Source organism: Mixophyes fleayi, chromosome 12 (assembly GCF_038048845.1).
Source record: "Mixophyes fleayi isolate aMixFle1 chromosome 12, aMixFle1.hap1, whole genome shotgun sequence".
Lineage (NCBI taxonomy): Eukaryota > Metazoa > Chordata > Amphibia > Anura > Limnodynastidae > Mixophyes > Mixophyes fleayi.
The window spans coordinates 35,480,741-35,506,345 of NC_134413.1; the positions used below are offsets into that span (position 1 = coordinate 35,480,741).

General features: G+C 38.8%; 1 protein-coding gene across 1 annotated transcript in view; it reads right to left on the minus strand.

Annotated features, from left to right (window-relative positions):
• Positions 1–25,605, minus strand: part of RYR3 (ryanodine receptor 3) — a 467,844-nt gene that overhangs the window by 11,745 nt on the left and 430,494 nt on the right. The window contains exons 91-103 of the mRNA XM_075193561.1: positions 20,866–21,037; positions 19,789–19,875; positions 18,998–19,204; positions 17,127–17,257; positions 15,184–15,226; positions 12,401–12,528; positions 11,554–11,614; positions 11,289–11,435; positions 3,670–3,804; positions 2,866–3,022; positions 2,386–2,450; positions 1,328–1,428; positions 400–451 (exon numbers count right to left, since the gene is read on the minus strand). Of these exons, the coding sequence (XP_075049662.1) occupies positions 400–451; positions 1,328–1,428; positions 2,386–2,450; positions 2,866–3,022; positions 3,670–3,804; positions 11,289–11,435; positions 11,554–11,614; positions 12,401–12,528; positions 15,184–15,226; positions 17,127–17,257; positions 18,998–19,204; positions 19,789–19,875; positions 20,866–21,037 (1,486 nt within the window). The remainder of the gene's footprint in view (positions 1–399; positions 452–1,327; positions 1,429–2,385; positions 2,451–2,865; positions 3,023–3,669; positions 3,805–11,288; positions 11,436–11,553; positions 11,615–12,400; positions 12,529–15,183; positions 15,227–17,126; positions 17,258–18,997; positions 19,205–19,788; positions 19,876–20,865; positions 21,038–25,605) is intronic.

Consider the following 25,605-nt stretch of genomic DNA (forward strand, 5'->3'; position numbering starts at 1 on the left):
TGGGCTGATATATGGTGCTATGCTATATCGCCACTTGTCATACCGCCTTCATTATAAAACTATCAAACGCCATTCACTTACATTTTCCATACTGCCACTTCGACCACTGGCTGAGTTTATATTCTTTTTTTTTTTTATATATATATGCTATTATTAAAACTGTCATTTTATAACTTCATGGAATGTAAATAGTATTTCATAGTGGAACTGAACCTGTTGTCTTTTATATTTGTTCGTATTTCAGCATTACATTTTTTTTCACAAAGAAGCTTTAGAGCTGGATGTTTGTCACAGCACAGAAAAGTGATTGGTATTTAAAAATGTTTACAAGCTACTATTTTACAATACAAAAACAGGGTTTGCAAACACGTCCCTAAAAGAGTGACAGAAATTACCTACCTGACCGGTGTGTTCAGTTTCGTCCTTATTAATGATATACATGAGAAAGAACCTGAAACAAGGATAGAGATGTCGCATGAATGGAAGAGATAAGATGTGGATTGATGAGCACTGCTAGTGGTTATTGGTAATGAGCTCTGAATAAGGACGGCTTGATGTTTGAACATTTGTGGCAGATAAGCACCGCAACAGTATTAGTGAGGGGAAAGGGATCTCGTTTATTAAACAGACCTACAAATCAGACAGGTTTCTTTGTCACTCCAGGTAGTCCTGTATATCTCTGTTGTAGACAGCCCTTTAGATTTTTCTGTGGTGGGGGGTTGACAGTTTAGGTTTTCAGTGATTGGGGAACCTTGCTTAGTGTAAAATACTTAAAGTAATCCAGCAGCTAATTTTAATGCTCCAGCAGGCTGAATATTGAAATCACTGAGGCTATATAAACAGTTATTCCTCATGGTCAATATATAGGGAGTAGAGGAGCAGTTACTGGAACACGTACCCAAAACAGTTATGTTTGGTGGCAGCTGACAGGAGCGGTGACAGCTCCGGCCCCTTGGAGGAAGCGGTTGGGGCCACTAGCACTTCATGGCCCTATCTACCAGCAGTTAAAAGTAAGACAATCAGCAAGATATGAGCTGACTCCAAGAGACATTTGTAGATATCCTGTAGGAATTAACATCTGACACCTGTGGCCACTGAGCTTCTGCTTGATAAGGTCAGAGTAGATGAAATCCTCCAGCTGTGTCTTAGCCTGCACATGAAATGCTTTTCATCAGTTGTATACACCTATATGCACATATTATCAGCATACTCCTTACTCTATGTCTGGATATTGCTCAGTAGTCGATGTCCCTACTTGACACAGTTGTTACAAAGTACATTATTATTGGTCACTGAGGATCATACATTGAACTTGGTATATACTCACAGATAGTTAGCCAAGTTGTGCTCTTGTAAAGTATGTGTTTCAAAGCCATGCGGTGTCGTATCAAAGTAATCATTTCCAATTCCACAAATGAAACATTTTGTCTGCATAGAAAATAATAAAATACATTAGGACAGCTCCATTTAGGATTGTATACCTTACATTTGTTTATGTAAACTCATATTATACAGCATCAGTATCCCTATTATCATAGGTGTAGCTCTTGTATATCTATGTTCATCATCATTTATTTATGTAGCACCACCAATTTCCATAGTGCTGTACAGTACAGAGAATATTTGTGTCTCATGTTTGAGTACCTGAAGCAACTGCAGACTCGCATTAATCAGTCAAGTGACCAATTTGGACACACACAATCAAGAGCAATTTGGTTATTCAGCTTGACCATCGAAATCTGTTCAAACTAAATGCCCCCAGGGTTCCACACACAATTAGTTGTCAACCAGATTTTCAATTTGCCAATAAGATTTTGATCATATGGATACATCCGAAAAACAAAACAATCCTAAGAGGATTTGGTTATAAACAACCAGAATAACACATCAAGCCAGCCACTGGGCAGTTATATCATCATCATCACCGCCACCATTTACTTCTATAGCACCACTGATTCCGCAGCGCTGTACAGAGAACTCATTCATATCAGTCCCTGCCCCATTGGAGCTTACGGTCTAAATTTCCTAACATACAGAGAGAGGGAGAGAGAGACTAGGGTCAATTTTGACAGCAGCCAATTAACCTACTGGTATATTTTTCGAGTGTAGGAGGAAACCAGAGCACCCGGAGGAAACCCACGCAAACACGGGGAGAACATACCAACTCCACACAGATAAGGCCATGGTCGGCAATTGAACCCAGAGCTGTGAGGCAGAAGTGCTAACCAATTAGCCACCTTGCTTCCCACTGAGATGATAATGTTAAAAGTTTTGGTAAATTATGGCTTTGCATATAGTATAGTTGCAATAAATAGCTAATCATATGTGTTGGGTAGTTGACTTGTAATGATTGCACATATTTGGTATAATAACTTTTCTTCATACCTCCATATCTTCTCTCACTTGTTCTTGTTGGTCTCTCAGTTCCCCAAAGGCATCAATGATCAAACCTGTTTCAGAATAGAAAAACTGAGTATTTAGAAAGCACAAAGGCATTGTATCATGTTCCCAATATGGCTACGTTCAATTTGCCAGGGGGAGCTCTGTTTTCTTCTGATATGTGACTGTGCTGGCATATGACAAATATGACAAATTCTTTGTCTGGGTCCGTATATAAAAATCTTTAAGAATCAACAATGTAACTAGAATTTGTTCATAATCTGTTATACATGAAGTTGTGCATGGAAAATCATTCATATATTTAAGTGAAAATCCGGTTGATCCTGCTAAAGCAATTAGGGCAGTAATGTATTTCAATTGATAGACTGGTGGTCTGTGTTTCTTGCACCAATACTGTGACTGGATAGCAGTTTAGCCCTTTTAAATATCTCTAGTAGGTCACAGCTCTATAAGAGATATACTTGCCTTGAATAATGGCCAGGAGTATAACAATAACAAAGAAGAAGAAGGTGATGTCAAATACAATACGATACATCTCATAAGGGTCACCAGCAGGGTCCTCAATCTCATCTCCAATGCCTCCTCCGGCTCTCACACCCACGTACATGTGGAATAAATAACACTGCAAGGAGAACATGCTCTAATTAGTCTGGTCTGCAAGATCATTGAGTGCTGAGAGACTGACTGGCAAGGAATTACAGAGCATGTGCTGCTAAAGGGTAATGTCAAAAGAGCAATGAAAATTCAAGCATTTAAGTAATGCGTTTAATCGCTAAAGCACTGACCCATAGTAATGAATGGAGACTCTGAACTAGTGGTTGTAGAGTGTATAAACACTAGTTCCAGTTCTGCATTCTGAAATTTTAATCACTTGTGTGATATTACCCAAATACTGAAGATGTAAAAGATGAAACCTGTGTACTGGTTGAATGCACAGGTGTTACAGTCCCATTGTCTATCATGCAGGCATCCAGAAACATTGAAAGGGAACAAAGTTTATAGAAGAACAAATAATTTATTGTGAGAATATACTGACAGGCACTTAATATGTAAAACTATTACCTCATATGTATTAAGTTCTGGTCTGCAACATATTGAGTCATGCAACAACATGACTCAATATTTGAGTCATGAATTGATAAGGGTATGTTCATTTAAGCAAGGTGATGCATGTGGTGTAGCTGGGAATCATTACTTTTAGGTATTAAAGCTGCTGTTTCATAACTTGTTATTATTATTTCCGCCTTGCCGGTAACATGTTGGACATACCGTCATCATATCATCACACTTCATATCAGGATCGTCTTCATCCTCACTCTTGTTGTAAAATTTCCGGAAAAAGTTGAAGGCCACAACTGTGTAAAGGTAAACAACCACCGCCAGAAGACCAACTGTTAGCACCAACTGGGGAGGAACAACATGGCGTTATCCCTAAAGTATAATTACCTGTGACTCAAGGTGAAAGAATAGTATCATCTGTTAGTATCACTTTAGGTAGAACAAAACAGAGTCTTGAGAAATAGAATGTCATAAGAGATGTGGGTCAACCATTCCCATAAATACATTTTTTCTTTAATTTTTATTTTACTTTTAACCTTTTGTTGCCACCAAAAGAGACCCCTCAAGGTTTATCATATTCCCAGCATTAATAGATAATGTAGTGTAATTTCGGTTACACAGAGGGTAGGACCATATGGGTTAATTGCTACTGCTTGACAGCCAATCCTGACTCGGGTCTCCTTTGCAGCTTCCTGGCCTGCTCTGCAGTAGGACATTTTTCTGTGATGTCAGATGGTTTCCCTTTCTAATGATGTAGTGCCTGTTATTTCCACACTAGATATACACAGCATTCAACAATCTGTACAGTGAATGGGAAATAAGGCACTAAGTGGAATGTAACTGGCTCCCACACTAGAACCCAGACTGTCATTGGTCTGAGAATCACATCACACACAGCAGTGTTTATAAATGTCCAGTCAGTGATAATGGTCTCATATTCTGGAGTTTTGTAAACATCCAGAGGGTTTAAGAAACAATGGATAGAATTAATAAAATTGGAGTTATGACCCCTCCCCTGCTAATAAAAAGTTTTTTTTTGTTACAGAATGTTAGATTTACAGATAACTTTTTAACTCCATAAATCAAAATGTGTAGCAAAACAATTTTATTTTATTATTTTTATATTGCTGTACCATGTCAGCCAGAAAAATCTATGTGATGATATCACTCCTATAATACTTTTGTCAAAAAAGACAAAAGTATTATAGGAGTGATACCTTTATTGGCTAACCAAATTTTTTTTTTGAATTTGCTAGCGTTCAGAGCACAGAGGCCCCTTCATCAGGCAACTTTACAAATTAATGACTGAGAAAAGGGCACAACATTTAAGAGATGTTACATCAAGCAATTTGTACAGGGAAGGGGGGGGTACATCATGAAGATAAGTGGGTCATAGATCCAGGTGTTAGGTTGAATTCTTGAGTCAATAACTAGAATGTTCTTATCAGCATGAATTCATTCTTATCAGCAAGAATATTGTTTTTATTGTATAGGGTCATATCCAGAAAATGTATCTGAGATCGTGAGTAGTTAAGAGTAAGTCTAATGGTTGAGTGAAATTTGTTGAAGTTTTTATGGTAAGTCAGCAGCTTATCTTCAGAGCCAGTCCAGATTAGTAGCAAATCATCAATATAACAGAAGTACGCTCATGTACATCCTCCAATGTGGTGTACATAATACAGTGTAGAAGATGCCCTGAGGGAATCTACATTGGGGAGACCAAGCAGAAACTGCGATCCAGCATGAATCTACACAGACGCACAATAAAGACGACTCTGGACACTCCTGTTGGTAAACACTTCTCTGGACCCAAGACACAGTATGACAGATTTAAAAGTCTTAATACTGAAAGTTTTTTTTAAAAAATGACAGGGAGAGAAAAGTCTGGGAATTCATGCTGATAAGAACATTCCAGTCATTGACTCAACCTAACACCTGGATTTATGACCCACTACACAGACACACTTCACACCCCACAGCAAAGTGACTCCAGGGGTTAGATTTACTAAACTGCGGGTTTGAAGAAGTGGAGATGTTGCCTATAGCAACCAATCAGATTCTAGCTTTCATTTTGTAGAATTCACTAAATAAATGATAGATAGAATCTGATTGGTTGCTATAGGCAACATATCCACTTTTTCAAACCCGCCGTTTTGTAAATATACCCCCAGATTTCTAAACTCTTCCATCCGTTACGAAAACCTCTGTTTTATTAGTTTAGATTATCTTTATGATTTATCCCCCCCCTTCCCTGTACAAATTGCTTGATGTAACATCTCTTAAATGTTGTGCCCTTTTCTCAATCATTCATTTGTAAACTTGCCTGATGAAGGGGCCTCTGTGCTCTGAAAGTTAGCAAATATAACAATTTCTTTTGGTTAGCCAATAAAGGTATCACTCCTATAATACTTTTGTCTTTTTTGACACAAAAGTATTCAACATCAAATAACTATAAATGTTAGTTTAGAGAACAAGATAACGAGAACAAGTCATAGCCAACTTAACATTAGAAAATAACAGGATAATAAAATGAATACATTATCAAAAATAAATGTAATGCTACTATATATACCATGGACTGTCTAATATTTATTTTCTCTTTTAATAATTTCAAATTTATTAAGGAATCTTTCCAGTATCTAATAATTGTATAATATAATGGATTGTTATTTGCATGCATAATAACAGAGTGGTGTTCCTTTAGGGAGAAACTTAGGGTAGAGCTGTGAGCAGGGTGACATTAAAATGTTTTGAGTGTTTGTAGTTATGTGTTATGCAAGTGGTGTTTGTAGTTTTGTTATAAGGTGTTAATTTGTGGTGTAATAAGATTGTGCGGTTTGTAGCTCTGGTATATTTGTTTTTGGGTCTTGTAATTATTATTGTTTATGTGTAAGGAGCCACAGTGCTCGACAGTGTCATACATTAGTGAAAATTATGTCATACATAAAAACAGGGACATACAAGGTAAACAAATTAAAGGCTGCACATAAGACAACTTACATTCTAATTGGAGCCGAAACAGCTGAAACTAGAGGAGCGTGTGTGGTTCATTATGGAGATTGGAATAGTTGTGAGGGTCATATATAGAGATGACTTTTCAGAAAGCATCTAAAAGATTTGAATGCTGTGGGAAAGCCCGATTGGGCATGGTAGGGAATTCCATAAGCGGGTAGCACAATTGAGAGGGCGTGAGGGACAGTTACCAGAGATGAGGCACAGGTCAGAAGTAAATCTAAGAGGACGGGAGGGAGAATATTTTCATATGAGATTTGAGATGTATGATGGGGTGGTGGTGTTAAGGCTTTGTAGGTAAGGATGAGTAATTTCAATTGGATTCTGGAGAACACAGGGAGCCAGTGTAGAAATTACTAAAGTGGTGCAGCAGATGTGGAGCATTGAGAGAGGAAGATCAGTTTTTGCTGCTGCATTTAAGATGGAGAGAAGTGGGGATAGAGGAGTGAGGGGAATTCCAGATAGCAGGAAATTGCAGTAGTCAAGGCGGAAGATGATGAGACAATGGGTAAGAGTTTTGGTAGCATGCATGATAAGTAAATGGTGTAGTTTAACTGTCACAAATTGGGATCTTAGTCCTGTTTACACCACTCTGCGGTACCATATCACCGTACATCTCCCTCGTGGTCGAATGCCCATCTGGCTCTAAGAACTGTAAGGCAGATGCCATGGTCAATAGTTTAGAATGAGGATCCCAATCCTTCTGAACCACGACCTATTATCAGTCCTACACGCATCGCAGCCACCAAACCTGAGCCAATTCCTCATCATGGCAAAACTTATGTGGCAGAATCCCTATGCAAGAAACTTCTCAACTGGGCGCACTGTTCTAAATTTGCAGGACACGCTGGTGTGCAGAAGACACATGCTCTTATACAAATGAGTTATTGGTGGCCTACTCTTCTTAAAGATGTTGAACTGTTTGTCGCAGCCTGTTCCAAGTGTGCTCAACATAAAAGTTCCAGGCAAGCTCCAGCCGGTTTGCTACTACCGCTGCCGATTCCTTCCTGTCCATGGACCACATATCCATGGATTTCATTACTGATCTGCCGAGTTCTAACACATTTAACACTATAGGGGTAGTGCTTGACAGATTTTCAAAAATGGCACACGTCATCCCACTCCAAGGTCTTCCAGCTGCTCCTATACGTGCCCAAGTTTTCATCAAGGAGATTTTCCGCTTACATGTCCTGAGGAGATCGTGTCTGACCGAGGACTTCAGTTTATAGCTAAATTCTGGCGCTCTTTGTGTAAAGCCTTCCAAGTTAAACTGAACTTCTCTTCCTCATACCATCCACAGTCTAACGGTCAGACAGAAAAATTCAACCAGGATCTACAAACTTTTATCAGGCTCTATGTATCCTCCTCTCAGGACGATTGGTCAACTCTGCTTCCCTGGGCAGAATTCGCTCACAACTCTCACTATCATGAGACATCTTCTTTTACTCCATTTTTCATGGTTTATGGACTTCATCTTCAGGTACCAGTATTTTCCCCGTTACTTGCAACTTCTGTTTCAGCCTCTGAAACAGCTCTGAGAAAATTTGAAGACAACTGGCGGCAGGTCCGCGAGTCTTTGCTCAAATCTTATAGTTGTGAGAGCCTTTGAGTAGATAAGAAACGTAAAGCCATTCCTGACCTGAAAATTGGAGACACAGTTTGGCTATCTACCCGCAATCTCCGCCTCAGAGTACTTTCCATTAAGTTTGCCCCTCGCTTCATCAGTCCATTCAAAATCTCCAAAGTAATCAACCCCGTTTCCTACAAACTTCAGTTGCCAGAGTGGGTGGGGTATGAATTTACAAAGCTGGTAAAAACGACGGGCAGTAGGATGAAAAAAAATAAACAAAACTCACTTGACCGACTCCTAATAAATGATGACTGTCCTTAAGAATGACAAAACAAGTCCCCGACAGTGTGCTAAGAAATCATGATCAGCAGTAATTAACGGCAGACTGTTTTGACGTCAATTTAAATTGCGACCTGTATATCATTATTTTTAAAGCGGCAATGCTGCGTCTGTAACCCTATTCCTATTGCTAACCATATTCCTAACGCTAAGCCTAAGTGTAAGAGATAGGTCCGATGAGAAGCGGCATTGCCGCTTTAAATTGCGACCACTATAGCACTATTTTTAAAATTACGTCAAAATAGTATGGCATTATTACTGGTGATCATGATTTGCTAGCACACTGTCGGGGACTTGTTTTGTCATTCTTAAGGTCAATCATCATTTATTAGGAGTCGGGCAAGTGAGTTTTGTTTATTTTTGTTCGTGGTAGTCACTGTCGGTGTTATCAGCACCGTTAAAGTGACTGCCACCGGCCAGAGTATTTCAAGGTACCAACCTTTCACATTTCCCTTCTAAAACCATTGGTGTTGAACAGATTTTATTCTCCTAAAGCTGGTTCACCCCCCATTCAGACTGAACAATGAGAGGAATACGAGATAAAGGCCATCGTGGACTCTCGCTTTCAAAATAATCATCAGTAATATCTGGTCGATTGCAAGGGCAATGGCCCTGAAGAGAGGTCTTGGATCAAAGCCTCTGATGTTCGTGCACCCGCCTTAGTCAAAAAATTCCAGCAGAAATTTCCTGTTACGCCCCATGTTAGGTGTCCAGTGGCCACCGTTCGAGAAGGGGGGTACTGTCACGAATCGGGGTCTTAGTCCTGGTTACACCACTCAGCGGTACCATATCACCGTACATCTCTCTCCTGGTCAAATGCAGCATTTTATCCTGGGACAAGCGTGACTTCTGTCTGCAGTACTGGAGGCTGCCATCTTGGATGAGACATTTCCTTAATATCCTGCTGAGTCTGAACACCTGATCTCATTCACCAATTGGCTTCCTCTGCAGACTATAAGAGTCTCCTCATACACTCAGCAAATTGCCAGTGCAACACTTTCCTAATTCCTGGATACAGATCGCCATAGTTGCTGTTTGTTTTGCTGTTTCATTCTGCCTGCTGTATACAGATCTCAATCCTTCATGTGACTTCAGCTTCATCCTGGTTGCTGCTTTAATCCTCCTGCTGTATACAGATCTCCACCATTTACCCTCTGAGTGAATTAAGCCTCATCCTGCTGCTGTGCAATGGACTTATCTGAGTGAGTTCAACTTCATCTTGTTGCTGTTATATGAACTGCAAACCATTAACCCTTGTGTGAATTCAGCTTCATTCTGCCTGCTGAAATAAATACTTTGGTTATTTATTCCTCGTGTGGATTCACCTTCATTCCACCTGCTTGTTTACAGATTCCAGTTGTTATCTTCTGTGTGGTTCCTCCTCCCAGTTTCCACTACACTCCTGCCACAGATAGTCCCAGGGGTCCCGAGATGGATCCCAGATACCCTATTGCCGTGACACTAGCAATATATCAAAGGTGGAGGCAACAGGACTGAGAGAGAGCCTGGATGTAAGGAATAAAGCATAGGGTAAAGTCAAGTGTGAAACCAAGGCAGCGGACGGGAGAGTGAGGAAATGGTGGTGCTATTATATTTGTGTTTGCTACATACATTCTCCAACAGCACCTGTTCTGCAGCTCCTGGCATCTTCAGCGGTCTGAGTTGAAATGAGCATGTAGCTGACCTCCCTCTAATCCAATGTCTATTTGACTGAACTAAATAGATATCTACACTACAGTAAGATAATGCAGTGAAGAGGCCAGGTAGTACACAGGGACTCACAACTACAGGACCTTTGAAGATGCAAGGAGATGCAGGAACCGGAAAAATCTTCATGAGAGAGGAGTTAGCCTTTATTAGTAAACAACACTAAAGGGAAATTTCTGTAGAACATTTTCTTAATCCTTAAATTTGGGTGCATATTTTGTAACTTTGTGAGAAATAAATATGTTATTACAAAAATGCAGGAATTATGCATATTTTGTGAGGAACGTATATAAATATTTTAATTTTGTAACATGAAACTGCCACTACATTTTTAAATGAATGAAATAGAATTTAATAGAGAAACTGCCACTTTAAGCCGATGGCAGGAATCTGCAGGTTTTCTTAATCCAGCAGGTAAAAATTAATAGTGCATGCTGTGAGTGTTTAAAGCAGCTGCTTGGTCTCAATAATTCATGAGAAAGCTACAACAAACATCAGTGACTAGAAGCTGACAGTAGAGAGAAAGGGAGAGAGGAGTTCATAGTATGTCAGCGACAGCAAGGGAGGAGGGTTGGTGAATTTCAAAGATGGAAGCTAAATGTTCTTACTGACGTTACAAGTGTGTGGAATCGATCTTACAGCTTTACAAAGTTTGTTCCATTTTCTGTATGTAGGAGAAGGTTCTGTATATTCACTTTTCAAACAGCAAATCTCTCCTTAGAAATGCACACGGTCATAGTACAAGCACCTGTACAAGTGGCAATAATTACAGACTGATGTAGTACCATTATCAGAAGGACTTTACAAACAGCCTACACATTTTTATGGATATCCATTTAGAACTGTCCTGCATAGTCTAGCTATTCATAAAGACTTGGTGGTTTAAGTGCACAATGCCAGAGTTTGATCTGTGAAACGAGCAGCACTTAATTCAGCTGTCTGCAGCCAGGCAGGCCTCTTTCCTGCATGAGTAATGTGAGCGTATTAGTGGATTCAGTGAGTCATACACCATGCATGCCACTGCTGTAAACCAGGCCATGCTACAGTCCAAGGCTTTCATATTTTTTTATTTTTTTTTAATTCTGCTGTCTATTTTAGAAAACATTGCAATCAGCTAGTAATCTATGCCATAATCTAAGATTAATTGCTCTTCTCTGATTTATTACACATCTAAGACCTCACAGACACAGGATATGCTCACTTGTTTTCCATTGTGGGTAACGGAGGACAGAATGGTTCTCAGGGTCTTGAAACCCATTGCAATGTCCAGAAGATGAGCAGCAAAGAAGAAGTTGTTGTAGTGTCCAAGTATTGACATGGTCGTGTACCAAGCAAGGTAAAGGAAGGACTGAAAAAGGAATTAAAAGAACAATGTTGGTTGAATGACAATGTGACTGCACGTTTAATAAAGAAAGGCCACATTTACTGACATCCAGTTTATTGTATATCAGGAGGACGATACGTACATTGTCAGTAAAGACCACCCCAAGCTTCCAGATGTGATACTTCATATCAATGGAACTTAACCTGCAGAAGACAATAAAGCATTACAGACACAAACCAAAATTATACAAAGCCGTTTTATTCTTCAGATTTAACAACATACGTTTTCTCTTCTTACCTACTGAGGTAGCCAGTCCCAGCAAATAATCCATAGTAAAGTTGTCGCAATCATGATCACTTTACTAAATGGATCTTACGGAATGGCTGCATTTTTGATGGGGGGGGGGGGGGTTATGGTAACAGACAAAAATGGATGCAGAGACCCTTGTAATATACATTACCTATAACACATTACAAACAAACTCATAATTCATATTTTATTTTTCATATTTAGCGCCTGGAATATTTTCTTACAGCTATTCCTAATTAGGAATTTCCTGTGATCATTATGATCACTGCAGGAGACAGAGAAAAAAAAATAAAAGATCATTCACTTCAACGCATGAAAAGTTCACTTTTAAATGATATGGAAATTTCGTTCTAGAATGTCACCTCAAGGTCAACATTATGCAAACTGTTTAAACGTATCTGATCCCAAGGCTAATGACTATATGTAAATTAGAGGTATATGTATGATGTAAGCTGGATGGACTCTGACAGGAGCCAATATGTATGAAGAACTACACTGACTTTCTCCACTGCATTGAACTAATGAGAAAAAGATTTCTGTGTCAAATTTGGTACAGTATTGACAAATAAAACTGTACAATCAAGAAGTGAGTGCGATTGCATGATGTATGTGGTAGATGGTCCATATTTATTAACTCCAGTATAATCTGCAGATCGATGCTCTATACTTTTTGTACACACCATGATACAAGTGATCCCTCTTCTATTTTGGTCTTTTCCACCGGGCTGAAGTCCAAGGCGTTTTTATCCAGTCCCAGGAGTTCTGCAATTCGGTCAGCTCCATATAAATCTCCATATTTATTGATAACCTAAACAAAGCAAGTCATGTAGAAATTACATCTGAAAACAACTTTTGAATTCAGACCAATTTTGTTTGTTTTTTTACACCTGCTTCTAAGAATCCAATGTCCTTTAAATCTGTACCTACAAGTATGGGGGAAGGCTAGATATTGACATACTTCCACATATTATTTGCCTCTCTCGTGGTTGAAGGGCAGGGTTATTGCTTCCTGGGCAACATACACATGAAGGAAGATGGTGGTGCTGAACCTATGAAATACACACACACAATGGCACCTAGGAGACATTGACATACACACACGCACGCACGCACGCACGCACCTCTTGCAACTTGTCCATAATTCTATGCCTAGACAGTGGTAATATTGGTGGTCTCTGGTGGAGAAATGTAGGCATAGGGAAAAGCACAAGCGGTGGGAACACACCTTCCTGTCTACTAAAAGGAGGATTATAAATAGTGATATTTCTGAGTGACAGATATAGGGGGGAGGGGTTAATACGATTACAAAATATAATCAAACATGACATAACTGAAAGATGTCAAATATGATACAGATGTATAGCCTACTTCATGTACAATCATTCCTAAACATCTCCCCCATGAGGTCCAGTTCAACTTAGTGCAATTGTCTGTGCCGTAGAAGTAAAATATAGGCTGTTCCTACACAACACCAAATGAACAAACACAGAGTAAAAGGGATCTACAGAATAATCAAATGTAATATATCTCAGTCACCAGAACACAAATTAAACGCTAAGTGAAATAAAAGCTTATTAGTGATGTTTCCATTCATTATTAGCTTAGACCATGGTCCACAGAAAGACTCTAGGGATTTACGGAAGAGCATTTATAGCATAATCTACACTATACAAACATATAGCTAAATTATAACAGAAGAGTATTGAAGTAATACATGTTTATGCCAGCACAGAACAGATACAATAACTCTAATTGCAGGTATTATTTTCAGTAACTCAGAGAAGACATTTCCTCTACTTGCAAATAGCAGAAATATATAAAATCACAAATACATTCCACTAACTACAAAACATTGCTACTGGCTTAGCATATAAAAAGCATTATTAGTGCAATATGTTTAAAACAAGAATCAAGTGTACACCATATATTATACAGGAGACAGTGTGTGGTAAAATACCTTTATACACAAATAATCAAACTTCTCATAAAACCTAAATTCTTCCTAGAGCAATATTGTGCATTCTATCAGACGCTGCTTAAAAGTTGTGCCGTAAGTAATTAAAACATCTCAATTTACCACTTGCTTAAATCGTTCCTTTGTTGCTTCGTTTTTCACCTTTTTTCTGTTCTCAATTTATAAAAAATCTTAAATAAAAATGAACTTACTTTAAACTTGGGATTTCTGCAGTTAAGTCTACTGAGGAACTAGAGGTGCCTGATTATGTATGGGGATATGCAATATTCAGTATGTACACATCTGTGAATTTCACAATAATTGTTATAGATAGCATAGTTAGTGTGGATACACAAAATATGACCATATCTAGTCTCAAAATATTGGCTTATTGGAAATATACAGACCAGATAGCCCAGGAATTCCTTGATTTGACCTACAGATTTGTACATCACTTTGCTTTTAAGATGACTAAAATGGAAAACTATTGTTATAAGCTTTTTATTGGAAATACTGTACATGGGACATAGTACAATTACATACAGTAGTGTAATAAGATTGTCTATAGGAATAATTGATACACTGGTACATGTATGTACCAGTACAAGAAGTTAAGCCATATCAGAATTATATATTGTATCAGTTATTTTTTTAATAATTGTGATACAAGTTTTACTCTACCCAAGAGGTTTTAAATATGCTGATCCCTGTGTGACCTCCATGCTCACAAAAGATAACGAGTGCAAACATACCAGATGACAGCCCTCAGGTGATTTTTCCTGTGGCTCCAAGCACCCCTGAAACACTTATCCTCTTTAACTGGATCTGACTTTTGATAATGTATTTACCTAGTTTACATCTTAATATAAATATCTGTATCTATATTTCTTTGATGGCAGTTGGCTTGATATATAGAGTCTACAAAGGAGTACACATCATTTTTCCAAACTGCATAATTTTGTCTCACTGGTTGTGAAATACGTTTCTGTCTCCATCTACTTGGAATTTTAAGTAGGATTCATGTATTTGCATCCTTCCTAATCCTCATATAGCCAAAGGTTGTAAGGTTCAGGTGTAGATTGCAGACAGAATTTCAGTACACTAAATTCTCCTGGTGCTCAGCTGGGACTTAGCGTCTCTTCCAGAAGACTTAGCCAGTGGATGTTACACTGATGAAAATGTGGAATTGAACAGACAAATGAAAGCAAACATGAATGTCTGAAACAGAGCAAGTGCCTTTTCTTAGACACAATAATGTGCATACAGCTTTTAGTTGGCCTAGCACAGTATGTCTTCTTCGAGTAATAGTATACAGAGCACTTAACAATTTTGCTACATTACACAATTCATATAGAATAAAAATAATATATGAACATAGTATTGCATCCAGATATTCTCATTACTATTCTATACATTACATAATACACGGTAACTTCAAAGCTATGATAACATAATAATGTAAAATGTGGATGTGCAGTATGTGCATCAAGAAAAAAAAAGAGAGCTTACCTTCCTTTTAACAAATTTATCCCAGTAATTATTAGGGAAAGACCTACAAACAGAATAATAAAAGATCCCATTATTCAAACCACCTGCAGCTCCATCATGAAATCTCTACATATTTAAGCATAAAATAGACTCATGTGATATGCATTTACATGACAAAGGCAGAGCCATCTCCGCAATGAATGAGGCACTGGATTAATCTGTGTGTGTCATTTGTTGCAAGTAAGAGTTTTGAGCAACCTACGATATATTGTAATTGCCCATATATCTGGCCTTCTTAAAGCATTTTTTACTAAGTAATTTCAAATGTGGCAAGCTGTCAAAAGACAATGTGATACACTCTATGGCTTTGTCCACTAATAGCCAGATTCAAAGTAGCAGTGATTAAGTAGTTCTAAAACAAAGCTACAGAACATAACTTCACATGCATGCTTCACTGTTTATCCAATACCAACCCTGTAAAATGTGTCTCTCCTTCTGAAAACGAATATTACTGGTGGCAAGATTGGTGATGAAGCCCTTGCGAATCAAAGCTGTGTGCACGCATTATATATTATTCAGGTGCCAGCTATAAATGTCAAATATCTCTCTGTGACTTTCTTTTCCTTTACAAGATTGTTTTATGCAAAAAGGATTAAGGGGGGAATTCAATTAGCAACTGCAACATTGCAAATTTCTCCATGCGATGTTGCGGTAACGCAGCGTGCCTTTGTGACCGTTCCAGAGGCATTCCGTGCCTAATTGAATCCTTCCTAAGAATATTTCCCAAATGCTACTTTTTATCGGGTTTATTAGTTCTTTAATCTTATTGTTGTGACTAAATCAGGGACTGGTAATTATTACTTACCACGCTCTCAACTGGTTCTGCTGGAGTTAGGTGAGGGAAATAATATAGCGGAAGTTCCCTTACCTGTGCTCCCACAATCCTGCAGGTCCCACAATATACAATAAAACAGAACATCCTCTCTTCTGTTTGGAGTGAGCTTTCTCTGAAGTTGCTGCAACACTGTCCTCCGACTCGGACAGTTGCGGGACCATCCAGATTGAAAAAAGCGCAGGTAAGTTAGCTTTTGGTATTTGATTTACCTGATCTAACACCACCCAAACCTACATTTTTGAATACGAGTGAAGTCAGGGGCACTGAGGGCGGTGCTGTACGTCTTTCTGACACTATAAATGGCGCTTAACCTGCTGACACGAAAATGCCGGCAGGCTAAATGCCGACACTTGCATTGTGTGACAAGTGCCCAATGGTGTCAGTGTGATGGACGACATTCACAATATCGCCAATCACACTGATGACATTGAGCACTTGTCACGCAATCCAAGTGTCGCCAGTTAGCCTGCCAACATTTAGTGTCGGAAAGACATACCCTGCTCACTGAGGTACAAAGTAATGGGGCCTGGCCTGCCTGGGGGCTCTGGCCTGCCTGTGTAGAGAGAGGACACGCCCCCTTTGGTGGCTATGGAATGGGCCCCAAGAAGTTGCTTTGCAGGGGGCCAAAATTTCTCAGGGTGGAGTCATCCTAATTCATTAATTAAGCTGTAGATGAGGGTGGCATTTAAATTATAAATAATGCCTTTAACAGCAAAGTAATTTTGTCTGCAATGAATAACAGGAAGGGGAGAGGGTCTGTGGCATATTGTTCAGGCAGACATTAATCCATTTTGCTATGTAAAGCCATACATGGGTTATAATACTTATGCTTAATAACAATATGATTTTCCTAATTGTGAGATTATGCTCTTTTATTTAAACACAAGTTAAAAATGAAAATCATGGAACAATGAAAATCCATTACTATCAGTAATATTGATAGAGTAGCCCATTTATAGGAGATGTATATTAAGAAAAAATATTTACCTGAACACACGGTTACTAGAGACACAGAGAGCACAGATTAGTGAAAAAAATATGTGTAATTATTAATAGCTGTGTGTCTTACGGGGTATTTATGACTAGGCGATCCCATTGCCCTTTAATGTCATCATCTGAGGGCTGTTCTGTGATGTACAGACCATCAAACTCCACATTGCGAGCAATTTCCTTCTCACGTTTAAATACCACCAGAGGAACCTTTGGGAAAAGGATAGAAGGAATTGTGTTATTTAACATCTGGCTAACTGTATTATCAATTCACACTGTGTAACAGGAGCAGGCGGGGCTCCTTCCATTATTGTAGTGATTTTCTATGATCGGTACAGTATTTTTACTTGCATATCACTATTATATTCCCTGGAGAAAAAAAAGCTTATAGCTGAAAATTAATCCCTTGACTATCAGCAAAACATATACTATAATAAGAAATGATCATTAAAATGGCTGTCTGTTCATAAAATAAAGAAGATAATTATTGACTCTGTCATTCGTATGTAAAGAAATGTTAGGATACAGGGGTAATGTTAGTATATGTCCTATCTGATTTGGAACCGTCTACAATTATATATTTTATATTGTACAGTTGCTTAATGTCAAGCCAAACTTTTCATGGACCATCAGAGCTTGTATGAAAATTAGATGTTTAATATATAAAACAAACAAAAACATATAGAAGTTGCCTCAATAATTTTTATTGGCGGGAAACTAGTTAACAACAGATGTCCATCCTAATCAGTAATTACTTGGCTGTGATTTGTAGGAAGGAATTGGGCAGCATTGATCTTTGGTTGCTGCTAAAGGGATAATTATTATTTTGAGTAAACTGTAAGTGGTGCTAAATAAAACAGCAAAAAGTTGTTCTGATCATGCAGTGGCGCATGGAGACTCAGAACCCCCCCCCTGCGCTAAGTGGCCACCATATCGGCACTGTCCTATACAGCAGCCGCGGCGCTGTCAAAGAAGCGCCCGCGGCGTTGCTGTATTGTATACAGCACCGCCGCAGGGTTAGAGGAAACCCCCCCCCCTGACAATCCTGCGTGCGCCCCTGTCATGAGCACGGACGGCGATAATTGGGTGGGTAACAAGGTGCCCGGGCCTCCTTTGCAATGATAGATTATAATGGGAAAAAGCGACTCCAACTGATCCACATAAAAGGCTGGTTAAAGTGACCACTTACTTCCTAATACGTCGTCACACAACTCCTATTCTGTGTGTGCAGCATTGGCTTTCGCCTAGGCTACACATGCAGCCATGTAGGGTGGAGGAGTCTGCCCAGTTACACACCCTGAGGGGGGCGTCTCAAAAAGCAGTAACAGTTTGGGCCCAATATTACTTTTGGAAGCCCGGACTATAACGTAGAATAAATAAGTACCATGCCTCAGGCTCCATTATAAGTGGGCATATAAACTGCATCACTGCTTTTGACACAACTTTTGTTAGTTGCATGCCACAGCAATTACAAAATGAATGGGTGCTGTTTAGCAACACCTGAATCCCAAAAGGAGATGTTATGCCAAACTTTGATACATACCATTGTGTATTGTGTACAGATCAGGGATAACTAGTCTGCTGTTTGGCTGTGGTTGAGTTATAACTCCAACAGAGTAACTGAAGGTGGTCTATTTTTCAGGTTAGACTACAAACAATAATAGTGTAATAGTGGGCATAAGTTTTCATGGTTGGCTTAATATTTCCTAATAATTTAATTGTTAGGAACAATAGATTATACAGGGTTAGAGGTATATGTTTGAAATTATATTGTGGGTAAGATTATTCTACTACAGCTAATTAGAATGTGGGTTTACTCCTGATGCATCTGTTTGTGAAGTGTAAAGTTTAGATGATGGAAAGTAATAGCTTTTCACAATGTAATTGGTAGAAAACTATGATTTCCATCAGTGTGTATGTAAGTATGTATGCCCCATTTTGTCTCTGTACCTTCAGACAGTAGTATCCAATAACACAGAGGAAAGAGATGATGGTGTGAATAATAGCCAAGATGCGTAATGTAGGAGCCATGTAACCAGTGTTTTCTTGCAGGACAAAATAAACTGCTCCTTCTTCTGTGTCCTCCTCCTCATCTTGAAAGGTGTTCCATAGATTTGAATCATTATCTGTGTTTTCACTGGCGGGTTCCTCGGTTACCTAGCAAAATGCAGCACAGTATGATGATATCTTATAACAATTGACTGAGCAATATCGGAAGTGGCTTTTTAAGTGCTTGCGCTGCTAAACAAACTGTGCTATGTTCATCATACATAAGTACTGTATATCAAGGTTAATTAAACATTCACATTCTTTACATTACCACATTCTAACTAGCTGAATGAAGAATTTCTTGTTCTAACATTTCCTAATTTCCACTTATTCATTCATTTCCAGAGATGCCGAGAAACGGCCCAGAACAAACTTAAGTATGCTGAAACTACAAATTCTATCCTTTTTTTACGGTCTAACCTTCCTACCACATAGATGGCAACAGAGCAACATAATGAGTAGCGAACAGGCTGACTTAGAAAGTATAAAGCACAGTTGAGCTGCAGTACGATATGGACGATGAAAGCGCGTCTTGAGAAGAGACACGGAGATGTCTGTCTTCAAAGGAAGTCTTTCCTCACAAGAGGACAATAGATTTAGCAATATAAGAAAAGATTCTGTTCCTAAAGTACTTTGACTGAAGACCACTTTATGATATAGCAGAAGAAAGTGTATCATATAAAAAGCATTACCTTGTAGAACAATAGAATAAAGTTAATGGCAAATGCAACAAACAGAGCAAGGAATCGTAGATTGTAGAAATTTCTGGCCAGATAATTCTGAAAAGAGATAGAAAAACAATAGATTAAAGCAGTTACATGTGCCTTGCGTCCCTATTATATATAAAGGACGGTACTTGTTTTACTGTAACCTCTGTAGGGACATCCGCAGAGTCAAAACTTTACTTCTGAAGAAATCTACAAGTTCAATTGAAATCTTTATCTGGACTTTTTTTCCCCTCTCAAGAGACAGAATAAGGTCATTTGCAATGGGGTCGGTTATTTAAAAATATTGTGGTTTTTCACCATTGCAAGTGTACTGTGCAGAAAGAATAGTAGATTTAACGTACCAAAGTCCTATTAAATTGTTTTTACAAAGGGAATAAGTAAAGCAACATAAGGGCTGTCTTTATTTCATTTGGCATCTGTATGGATTTTCTATCTCTAGAGTCATTGGTTGATGTGCACTGAATTATGCACCTGTCCCACAATAAGCAAACACTGAAAGCAGTAGATAACATCACCTACAATGTGGTGTTAAATAATTCTGGTCCCTGTGCAATGTGAAAAGTCTGCAATGGCTTCAGTATTGCTTTAGCTCCAGCCCTTGTAGTTCTCATACTGTATATCAGTAACAAAATAATTTAAACTGGATGAATCACTGTAGAGACACACCGGTCCACCTATACCCAGAACAAAATATTGCTTTACTGCTTTAGAAGGAATCTTGTAGGGCAAAAGCATGTGCATCTCTGTAGTAAACTCCAGCACAGCCAGAACACAAGCAGTCTCCTTACAAGACAAAATGCTGTCATGTTACTCAGCTCTTTTTTGTGTCACTACTAAAGGACTAACTATATCAAATGTTAGGTATGAAGGTAACACAATGTAATATGCCATACCAATATAATGTACATATTTGTTAGACATAAATGTGATATAGTTCATGTAACTGGACTATTAATGTGCCACATCCTTCGTATATGTTTATGCATTACCATGTAGAGATTTAGTACCATAGGTTATTTCATGCCCACTGAAAGTGCTTACCAGCATTTTGGTTTGGTAAATCTCCAATCCTGCCAGGAAATTTGCCATAAATGCTTCAGGCTCTTCTTTTTTCTGCCCCCGTCTCCTCCTCTTTCTCATTCCCTCTTTACTTTCCAAAAACTGTGACTGTTCCTCTGCTTTAGCCTTGTCCTTTTTCTCACCATCTTCAATGCTAAGAATTGACAGTGATTATTTCCAGTAAACATCTGACAACTAAATCACCCAGGTGAGCAGTACCTGGAAGCTATCCATTCTCTATCCACAGTGCTTTCCAGCTATAGGAAACAGCATACAGATACAGTTGCAGCCATTGTTTTCCCAATGAGATTCAAGTTATTTTGAGCCATCTCACCATACGTCAATGAATTACATCTCAGCAAATGGCTTTGGGGATAATGATGGCATAATCTGAAAAATCACACTGTTATAACTCTACTTTTTTTTTGCTATTCAGTTACAGATAGAATTTCAATATTTAGGCATATTTATTGATAATAATGGTTATTTTAAATGTACACACAAAGTACATATTGTAAAACAAGGGTATCATTTTACTTAATAAAGTACATTAAATTAGATGCATGCGTTGTTGTGCAGTAGCAGCACATTGTAAGGCATAGATAAACTAAAGTCAACGGAAAACATTACATTAAGAGCTCATTAATAAGCCACATGATCTAAGTGCAAATTGAACCGTTTAATAAAGTGTTGTATAAAATGTTTGTGCTGAATGAAGCTTTATATTAACATGATAGCATATACATGTAGAAGAATGTTCATTTACATTTTAAAAATAATATACAGTTACACTTTGTTTTTCAAAATAAAGTAATTTAGGTCCAGTAATCCAGAATTCTGCAATATAATTATTGTAGATACAATAATTAATTATTTTTTTTTAAAAAAGTATCTTCTTAAAGAATTTTACTATTACTATCAGTGTTTCAAATTTACTTTATACTGGAGCACAGAGTTGAAGTCATGTTGTTTATGTCTACTTGTTTATTTAGTTTCCTAAAGTTTTATTTTGATATTTCAAGTAAATGGTGCTAGATATGGTGTAGACACATAAAGATTACAATCGTCCCTCAGGTAATTGGGGAGCTTATAATATCATAAACTCCAAATCTGTGTAAATTTGTGAGATTTGCTATTTAGGTATGCATAAAAATTATCCATGCTCACAAAGGCCCATATTTTATTGTGTACCTGCTGCAAGGAGGTAGAGTCTGGGAGCTTCCAATGACTAGTTGCTAATTATTATATAGCAGCGTTGAAGATTTCTGTAGAAACTTTATCAGTATTTTGTTGTCCCAGTACATGGTTATTTTGGAGCAGGTCCACCAGGTATGGAAGAGCGAGCCTATCTCTCCACAACATCTCCCAACACTGGGAGGATGCTGTGCTAAAGATACTCTGTAGTCTGGTTGGCACCAAAGTACCACCTATAGTAGTTTTAATAAGAATTTTCCTTACAGTGAGTGAAGGTGGAGGACTTGACACCCTTTCTCTTATATTGGACCATGTGTCTGCCATGCCACCCATGATGCCCCCACTGGCCTGGTAAAGTGAGCCCTGAAATTTTCTGGAACAGATTGTGCTGCTTCACTGTAAGCCTGATGAATTACCAACATAATCCATTTCACAATGGATTCCTTGGATGTTGACCAACCTCTCTTATGAGGCACATAGAGAACCAAAAGGTTCTCTGATGACCTATCATAGGACTTTTGCAAGACAAAGCTCTGACAACATACAGAGACTGAAGAAAGCCCTCTTCCTCTGGAGTCCTAACCTGGGCCAAAGCCATAATTATTATATCTTGGTTAGGGTGAAATCTGAAAATCACCTTAGGCTGAAAGGAAGCCTTGGTCCAAAGGACCACACAATCCTCATGGAATATAAGAAGAGACTTGCAGGACAGAGCTGCAAGCTCTGAAACTCTTTGAGCAGTTGAAATAGCTAAAAGGAAAACAGATTTCCAAATCAGACATGTTAAATCTACTGCATGCAAAGGTTCAAATGTTGCATTCTGCAAAGCATTTAGCACCAATTGAGCATGTACATGCTATACCCCCTGCAAAAATGTCTTAACATTCTGCAACAGAGCCAAACTTCTTTGAAAGAAGACAAAGAAATTTAAACCTGAACTTTCAGGGAGATAAGGTTCAACTAGGTGTCCTGTTCATCCTTTAATAACAAAGGAAACCTAGTCAACCTAAAACAAGATTAATAAACCCTTACTCTAGAAAATATAGGTCCTCCACACACTGTGGTAATTCTTGGCCTAAACAGGTTTCCTTGTGCTTAGCATGGTTTACCAAAAACTGTAAGACACTAAGAATCGTGGCTTCAGCAGCCATGCCATTAAAGCTAGCACTGTAAACTTTTGTGCTAGACTTAGTATGTCTGGTCTGAAAGGCATGACAGACCTACTAACGTGGTGAGAATGTCGCTCTACCAGGATCTTCGTGCTAAATCTGGAGCCACAAAAATTACCCAAACTGCCTCTTCACCTTTTTAATAATCTATGGAAGCATTGCTATGGAGAGGAACAAATAAACTGCCAAGAAAACGAACATGGCATCTACTAAGATGGGGTGTCTAGTTCTTGAACAAAATAACTACACCTTGTTATTCAAACAAGACACCTTCATATTGATGACTGGTTGACCAGATCTGTACACAATCTAGTGAAAGACATTTAGGTCAAGAGACCATTCTCCTGGACAATCAATGCCTACTCAGTAAGTCTCTCAGTTCTCTAGCCCTGAAGAATGCCACGATGTCCTGTAATTTTATTTCAGCCAATGGAAATTTTGATATTTTGCATGGCAAGAGGACTTCTTGTGCCCCCTTGGTAGCCGAGGTATGCCACAGCCGTGGCATTGTCCAACTGAATCTTCACTGACCTTCCCCGCAACAAATGTTCTGTGCTGGCTAGATCAAAAAACACTGCTTGCAATTCTAACATGTTTATTGTGAGTCTTGACTCTTCCAGGGTCCAAAAAGCCTGAAAGCAGATGCTAAGAGCTACAAGTCCCCAAACCCTGAAGGCTGCTATCCATAGTTACCAGAGTCTACTCCCAAGTGGAGAACGGGCATCTCTTGTTGGGGTTGTTCCTCTGCAACCACCAAAGGAGTGAGTGATGCACCCTTGTGGAAAAGGATATCACCTGACTGGCAAGGTATAGGTGACTTTTGTGTCACTTTGAGATGAGTTCTATCTGGAACAGTCTCCCATGGAGCTTGAGCATTATCTTGCTCAATACTCATGCAGAAATGTACAGAAAACAGTTTGTGAGTTTTTATTATACTCTGCAAGACCAGAATCTTGTACTATGGAAAGTACACCCTCTGTTTCCGGGCGTTAAAGAGAACACCCAAAAAAATAATCATTACTGTTTGTAATTAAGAATCTACCAGTGGGATTCTAAAGTCCATGCAATCTCCTGCACATGGTCCTGAAGCACGATTTGGTAACACTGCTTTCAACAACAAATCGTCCATGTAGGGAATTACCTCACTCCTTTTGGACTGCAGCAAAGCCTCCATGACCTTTGTGAAAACACTTGAATCTGTGGCCAGGCCAAATGGAGAGCCCAAAATTGGTACTAGTGGGATTGGACATCAAACATGATAAGACAATGATGTCCCTTCCATATTGTAATGTAAAGATACGCATACTTGATGCCCAAAGACACCATAGACTTGTTCCGTTCTATACTGATTATTACCGATCTCAGGGACTAAATCTTTAATTGGTCCACCCAAAGCTGTGTGTTTAAGGATTTTAGATTTAAAACGGGCCTAAAGTAACAATCAGGTTTTTGAAATAAAAAGAGGTTTGAGTAAAACCCTTCTGCTGGCCCTGAACCGGAATAACCAGCGAAACCAGAGATTGAATGATTGCCCGCATAGCAGGACATTTTGTTTTTTCTGCATGAAGTCCTGTGATGAAGTAAATCCTGGGTGGGGATCAGAGACCTATAATGTATCAATGAGCCACATTCCTTCTCAACCAGGCATCTTTATGGGAATCCAACCACTTTTCCCCGAAGGAGTAAACAGACACCCAACACAGAAAATTCTGGATGGGCAGAATGCCCATCATGCTGATGGCTTGTCTGTAGACCTGACACAGCCTGTCTCCCTCTCTGAATTCCTCCCCTCTGAGGTCCAGACTCCTCATTTTTTTTGCAGGTGCCTCTCTTAAAAAAACAAAAGAAGCAAAACCTAGAGCCTCTAACTTCTGGATCGTTAACAACAAGAAAAGCACTTCTTCCACCCGTAGCTTGGTTGATCATTTTATCCAGCTCAGGGTGAAATAAGACACCTCCATGGAATGGAAGGGATTCTAGAGTTCATTTAGACTCCTTATCAGCTTCCAAGGCTTTAAGCCAGAGAATCTGATGGGCCGAGACTGCTAAAGCTCAAATCCTAGCCCCAATCTGTCTGTTATCTACAGAAGCATCTATTAAGTAGTCTGTGGCTCTTTGTACCTGCTCCACCAATGGCAGTAATTCAGACCCTGCTCTGCCAGCTATCAAGCCCTCTAAAAGCTGTTCAGAACTTATGGTCAGTGCCATCCTTAATATTTGTTGCATTTGGAATAGTGGTTTCTTCTCTACCAAGGCATACAACCTGGAAGGTATTTTCCATTTTACCGTATGTGCATTAGAAAGAGGATAACAGTTCTGTATCCGTGACACTTGGAACTTACAGTCTGATGTTGTCCGC